Here is a 7,223-nt window from a genome sequence, read left to right as displayed (position 1 = left end):
GGGGTGGAAGCTTTGACCAGCCAGTCACGAACCAATGGGCCAATATTCAATCAGAGTGGAATGCAAATATGGAGGAAATAATTATTAGAAAACATTAACTTCATTAAGTCCACACTTTCCATTATGCTCCTTCTCAGATGTCTCTCGGATGTCTCTCAAATATTTCTACTGCACATGCATGACCTAGCACACATTTCCACTCTTTGAGCCAAACTCCCCGGGACCGGGGGTGCTGGGAGGGGGTGCGGATGAGGGGCATGCAGGAAGCTCTTTGTGTAATTCTGTCTAATCACTTAAATACACACGTATCATGGATTCCAGTAACCATTTCTCGCTAAATGAGACTGAATAAGTTCACTTCCTAGCCATGCATCCACGTGGGATCTCATTAAAGCTAAAAACAGACACACCATCAAACTAAAACACATTTCATGTCATTTCATGTCATTTGAGCTCTGAGAGCAAAAATTTAAATACCTCCAAAGAATAATAAATATGTAGACAGTCCAGCACAACATAAGGTTCAGCAAGCTGTATTGAATATCATATGAAGCACAACATTTATTGTTAATGTAGGAGCACATATAACAGCTATTTAGATTCAGACCAGTTCCCTCAGTGACTTTCAACTACAACTGTTCGAGAATATCCAGGTTGCAATCACCAGTCTCGAAATTAAAGTGGTTCCTTCCTGTGTCAACAACTGGCCAATGTAAGTCTTACATTAAATAAACACTAGTGGTGTTCACAAATGAGTACTGGAACATTGAACAGAAATCAGGTCTGGTTTGTTGGTCAACTTCAACACCACACCACCCTGCTAGTGGGCAGGCAGGAACAGACGTCGCCACGAGTACCATAACAACCATCAAGGACCATGACATCAAGAACATCAGTCACTTCTCAGCTGTTAAGTTGGGTGATCGGTGTACTCAGACATTATACACTGCAGATTACCACACTCTCTAAGACTCGCTGTCAGGCTCTCTGTCTCTGTTCCACTCATTCTAGCTCTGTCTCACGGTCTCTCTGGACATATTCCACTCATAGACATCAGAATGGCACAACCGGTGTAAAAGACTACAGGAAGCTGCGTTGTGCCCAAGACTTTAATCACAAAGCAGCCCATACTCTGCAGAAACATTTTAATAAAAAGCTGCTTTGCCAAGAGGCAGATATTAAAGTGGTGACCTTTGTCACACTACAAAAAAAAAAGAAAAGAAAGAATGAGTGAGTAAGAGGGAAAGCGTGAACAGCTCAGCGACTGAAGAGCATAAGAGCATATGGCGCCTCTGTGTTTGTGCAGGGATCAGAGTGAGCGCGAGCGAATGAAGACAAACTGCCAGTCGCATGCGCCGGTCTGCGGGGTCGCGAGCGTAGAACGGTGGCCAGTTATCTGTGGTAAATTGAGGAGGATAACTCCCACTTTGTCACCTATAGGGAATGCATGTAGGAATCGCGCTGTGGGCCCCCGATGGTAGGAGTGGGAAAGTTCACGTGTGAAGCCCACGTGTGAGGTCGGTGAGACATCAAGGGGACATTTGGACATTAACTATTTATTATACAGACTTCTGTTTGTCCTGGACATGGCGCCTCGCTGATTAAAACACTTCCAACCAATAATTAAATAAATTAACCAGGTCTTAAGACTCAGTTTTGCCTAATATGGTGCGGTGAACGGCCTCTTCACTATTGTTGTAGATTCAGTTTCATTTCTTGATCGTCTCACTTAACTGAATGCACGTTTTCTGCCCACGTATGAGTCGCACTTATCTGTATCGCCGAACACAGGACTGTGCTGACTCACCTCTAAGTCAGTCACGTGCAGCAGCATCGCCTTAGGACAGATTTTCCGTTCCACCTTTGAGCTGGACTGGTCAGCCTGATCAAGGATTTGGGCTTCCATAAGAGAATAATGCATCTGCACAACATCGCTCGCTTTCTTACGCCATACGTTACCACGAATATGGATGCGAGCGTCGGGAAGACTTGTTACGCAAGAGCCCGTTCAGTTAACGTCGGATCCATTCCTCCTTCGGACCTCATTCCAATAGTCCTCCTGTCTCGCGTTTATCCCTAAACTCCGTGTGCAGTCTCTGGCGAGCTCGGGGACAGTCAAATGTTCGTTTTCTTCCCTATTAACAGGTCTGACTTTTGACAATGACAAAATAAATCAGGGTGATGTCCAAATGTCGCACTGCCAATACAAACGCCAACCCCACCCCACCCCCCCCCCCACACACACACACACACACACGCACAAATCATTTTACCGCGAAGGCATTCTATATGCATCTGGGGAAAATACGGTAAACAAGTGAAGCAAACTACAAAATTATGGTCGATATGATAAAATTGAGAGAAAGCAATTTGAAACACGCATGCAGATAATTGACCGGAATCACAAACTTTATACCGATGCCCGACAATGTTACCAAAAAAGAACAAGAATTCTTATCGGAACTTGAAATATAAATATTTATTTTGAATGCGAAAACGTGAGCTTCTCGGGCAGGTGACGGACCTGACTTATCCACGAGGTAGTAAAACACCAGCCTCGTGCTCGGCAGAGCCGGCACACGGGCATTGATCCAAGCCCATGGGAACTAATGGAGACGCGAGCTTTAAGGTTGTCTTGCCCAATATTCCGAGGAACGGTGATATTCAATAGACCATTAAAGAAATCAAAAGCTCGGCAAGACATTTCTACCCCAGGTCGTTCTTATGGAAATAAAATTGGTAAGAGGTCAATTAAATGTCTGAATAAGAAAGGGGAAATACTATAAGACCGCATGTTTTTATTGTTGTTGGAGACGCAAAACAGAGGGGGAATCAAGATCAGAAAACCTGACTGTAGCTACTAAAACAACCAACCGAGGCGACTGAGTTGTGCTGTGCCACTCAACTGTGTCGTGCCACCTTAAGTGAGAGGAGTGACTGGGTTAAAGAAGCGAGGGTTTCCTCCCCCACCGTGTTGCGGATGTGTGCTGCACTCCCGGCGCCCTATATAAACAGGCACGGCCGTGTGGAGAGCTACAGCGTTAGTGGACAGCTCCGAGGTGCTGAAACCACACGCAGCGCCAACGCGTCTTTCACTCGCCAAGAGCGCAGGCTTATAAGCAAGACGAGCCGCGATGGGGAGAATGTCTTTGACCGTCTTTCTACTTTCTTTCGTCGTTCTGGAGGGCTCTACGCAAGATTTCGGGCAGACCCAGTTTATTTGCACTTCCGTGCCGAAGGATATGGATTTGTGCGCGGCCACGATGCAGAACAGCGGTCCCGCGGAGGACCTGAAGACCACGGTCATGCAGCTGAGAGAGACGGTCTTGCAGCAAAAAGAAACCATTATGAATCAGAAAGAAACGATCCGGGAACTTACGAGTAAACTAAATCGTTGTGAGAGTCAGAGCACCCCGGAGCCCGGAGCGGGAGCCAGAAAAAAGGAGCAGGGCAAAAATACGATGGGAGATGTCTCGAGAGGTCCCAGCGACACTCTAGCTCAACTAGGGCAGACTTTAGCTACCCTCAAACAGAGACTGGAAAACTTGGAGGTACGCATTAAATTTTAACAACGGTGCAGTATTCAAAGATCGGGAGAAAAAAAAAACTCGACGAATACAGTCTTTTCCTCTAATGCTTAATTCATGAATTATTCCTAACGTGAACCGCAGTGAAACAGTTATTTGCGCTATCCGTAGCACATGGTACATTTCCTGTACGACTAATCCCAGGTTAGCAAAGCTTGTCCGCTACAGAGAGCAGTGAGTGCATTCTTAGGCGAGGTCAGACGATTTCGACTAAGGTCAGAGCTCTCGTCTTTGACAAATTTAGCCACTAAATATAAACATGCCAAAACCAAACGCTGACAGTACTCTAATCCTTAAATGGGTTTATCAGGTAGTTTAAGGCTCCTACTGATGCCCGTGCACAGCAAAGTCTCGAGCTATGAACGCTTACACTGTTCATTTGTGTCCAATAGGACAAACGGAGCAATTAAAACACTTGTAGGTGTAAATCCGAGGCTGGAAACTTTGCTGTAATGCCCGCGTCTAATTCGTCTTGTCTTAACGGGTTGGTGGTGTGGTTTTCTCTCAGCAATACAACAGAAGCAACGGCTCCGTGCAGGCGAACAGCCTGAAAGACTTGCTACAGAACAAAATCGACGACATGGAGAAGCAGGTGCTGTCCCGCGTGAACACGCTGGAGGAGGGCAAACCGGGCCAGAGGAACGACACCGACCAGCGCAATAAAGTGGAGTCCACGCTCACGTCCTTGCACCACCGAATCACGGACCTGGAGAAAGGTAACAACGAACGCACGCGCTGTATGGCTGTGACTGAAAAAAAAAAAAGAAAAAAAAAAGATTAAAACATAAGTGCAAACAGAACGTCAAGGTGAAAATTAAATTTCATAAAAATGATTACACGGCAATGCCTACATTAAATAAAAATATTTTATTGTTTCATTTTAAATTAAAGTAATAAGAATTCTGGGGGTGGGTTGCATTGGAAGCCAGTGTGCTGTCGCAGCGCAAGCGACGCCGTTGGGGAGGGGAGGCTGCATTAGTTTGCATATCCAGCCCGTAACTACCACCGGGAGCGGTCGCCGCGTGTCGCGCCGCCTAAGGCTTTTACGCAATAACATACAACGTTGTTACACAAGTCAACAGGCACGTTACGTTCGGCGCACGAGAGAGAGAGAGACAGACAGACAGACAGAGACAGAGACAGAGAGAGAGATGTGTCAAGTCTTTAATCCAACGGCTCCTGTTATTATTCCCATTTGACTTCAGGATCTAAAGGCCACCGGCCAGTGGACAAGTTCCAGTTGACTTTCCCTCTGCGGACGAACTACATGTACGCCAAGATGAAGAGAAGTCTTCCCGAGATGTACGCGTTCACGCTCTGCTTGTGGATCAAATCCAACGCGTCCCCAGGCGTGGGGACCCCCTTCTCATACGCTGTTCCCAGTCAGGCTAACGAACTGGTGCTTATAGAGTGGGGGAACAATCCTATGGAAATCCTCATCAACGACAAGGTAAACCGCAAATAAATTACATGTTTTAGTAAGAATGCTAATCATTTTAATCATTAAGCGTCTATATTCTACAGTCAGGAGGATCTTCTTTTTAATTTAAGTCTTAGATGGTTAACACTGTTCCTTCAGAGTTTACGTGGTTTAAGGTTAAACCTAGAATTAAGAGTTAAAATGTTAAAGCTGCAGTTTTGGATCGCTTTCGGTTATACAAAGCGAACACTCGTCCGTCTCCTACAGGTGGCGAAATTACCTTTCCTCATCAACGACGGCAAATGGCATCACATCTGCATCACTTGGACCACTCGCGACGGAGTGTGGGAGGCGTTTCAGGACGGAGTCCTGCGTGGAAACGGCGAGAACCTGGCTCCATACCACCCAATCAAACCTAACGGAGTGTTGGTTCTAGGTCAGGAACAGGTGAGAACATCTGAGGCGCCACAGAAGCCCGTTTGAGAAGTATTACACACATTTACGCACATACAGGTGGGTAGATAAGGTGAGCTAGACAGACAGATAAACAACCTAAAGCGTCTAAATAAAAAAACCTCGCGTGTTTTCGTAAGCATTTGGGGAAATTCAGAATCTCTGTTTTGCTCAGTGTGCTTGGAATTCGCATTGCGTAACGGAGACTGAAATTAGAAACAGGAAAAAGGCAACTCATGGGGGAAAAAAAAGATTAGCTGACAGTGTGATCAGAGGGGACCAATTATTGACCAGAGTTGGGATATATTAAACATCACAACTGCCAGTTGGACTTGAGGGAAACCCAAGTTGTTTATGGAACTTTTTGGTGTTTTATTTCCTCTTAACAGGACACACTGGGAGGAGGCTTCGATGCGACACAAGCATTTGTAGGGGAGTTAGCGAATTTCAACGTTTGGGACAAGAAACTGTCTTCCGCGGATATCTACAATCTGGCAACCTGTAACAGCAAAGCTCCGTCTGGCAACGTGATGTCGTGGTCGGAGACGAACATCGACGTGTTCGGGGGAGCCACTAAGTGGACTTTTGAGTCGTGCCGACATCTCAACTGAACTGCATAGAAGACTTAAGAGCCGAGCTCCGCATTTCCTAGCTTCCGTCTTTCTCGTCTTCATTTTGACGTACTCGATATACTGAGTAGAGGTAAGCGCGGGTTTCTATGAATACTTAAATATTTATGTGCAAAAAACAAAGAAACAATCGTTTTTTGGTCTTGAAAAATAGTTTCCTGTCGTTCGTCTTGGAAACCTCAGTGAGACAGTGTTGCTATTACTTTTTAAAAATTGGAGATCTTTTTTTCCTTCTTTGCAATCGCACTCAGCTTTTTTTTCTTGGTCCGGCCGTTGTTGTCTCTTCATGATGGACAGCATTACAAAAAAAGAAAACAAAAAAGAAACAAAACAAAAACAACAAAACAAAACAAAAAAAGTGCTTCAGAAACGGCTCTCGTCTCGTCTTGAGAACGGGGCTAACGGTTGCCACGTCCATCCGGCCGCGTCTTCCACGACGTGGAAACGACGACCATCCCGCGGTCCCGATCTCGCACTGTGACTGACGCGGGAAGAGGGATGCGACAGGACGGTCACGATGACCGCTGGAGGGACGATGTCGTCCGAATCAAGACGCTTAGAAGCCTGAGTGCCTTAGGCTGGATCCACTCGGCGCACCCCCCCCCCCCCCCCCCCCAACTGGCTCCACCGTCGCGTTCATCTACCCCTTTGCTTTTACAGACGAGTTCTTGTTCTGGTTAAATGTGTTAAACGGCGATGTGTTCAGCCCATGGCGTGTTTGGCAGGTGTTCGTAATCTGTAATAGGAATGTTAACTGTATAGTAACAGCATGACTGACCAAATGCTGCAACGGCATCCACATCTGCGTTTCCTATGGTTTGGGTTGGGTTTTTTCTACTGTATTGTTATATGCTAAAAGCATGGCATCACTGAGAGATGACAAAGATATAATTTTTGTAATAAAATTGTGATATAACAGATTTTTAAAATTATTTTGGTTATTAAGAGATAAACCTCTGTATCGTGTGTATGAGTGAATGGGAGGTCAAGAGCCTGACAGACAAAAAAAATGGAAGAAGGAAACACCAAACAGAAGGATGACTGGGGATGGGGAGAGATATTTGTGGAAAATGGATCAGTATTACATGAACTGTAACGGAGCCGAATTCTGAGTGTCCATCGTACAACCAAGGT

General features: G+C 45.6%; 1 protein-coding gene across 1 annotated transcript; it reads left to right on the top strand.

The window, feature by feature from the left end:
- The first annotated feature begins 3,025 nt into the window (after positions 1-3,025).
- On the top strand, positions 3,026-7,009 carry LOC113578830 (neuronal pentraxin-1). The gene is made up of 5 exons (XM_027012311.2): positions 3,026-3,551; positions 4,096-4,303; positions 4,793-5,037; positions 5,275-5,454; positions 5,850-7,009. Exons 1-5 carry the CDS (start codon positions 3,135-3,137, stop codon positions 6,069-6,071), a joined length of 1,272 nt encoding a protein of 423 aa, XP_026868112.1. The 5' UTR covers positions 3,026-3,134; the 3' UTR covers positions 6,072-7,009.
- The last annotated feature ends 214 nt before the right edge of the window (positions 7,010-7,223 follow it).

The sequence above is a fragment of the Electrophorus electricus genome, chromosome 1 (genome assembly GCF_013358815.1).
Source record: "Electrophorus electricus isolate fEleEle1 chromosome 1, fEleEle1.pri, whole genome shotgun sequence".
NCBI classification, from domain to species: Eukaryota; Metazoa; Chordata; class Actinopteri; order Gymnotiformes; family Gymnotidae; genus Electrophorus; species Electrophorus electricus.
The sequence above is the reverse complement of the archived record's forward strand: the minus strand, read 5'-3'. Positions and strand labels throughout refer to the sequence as shown.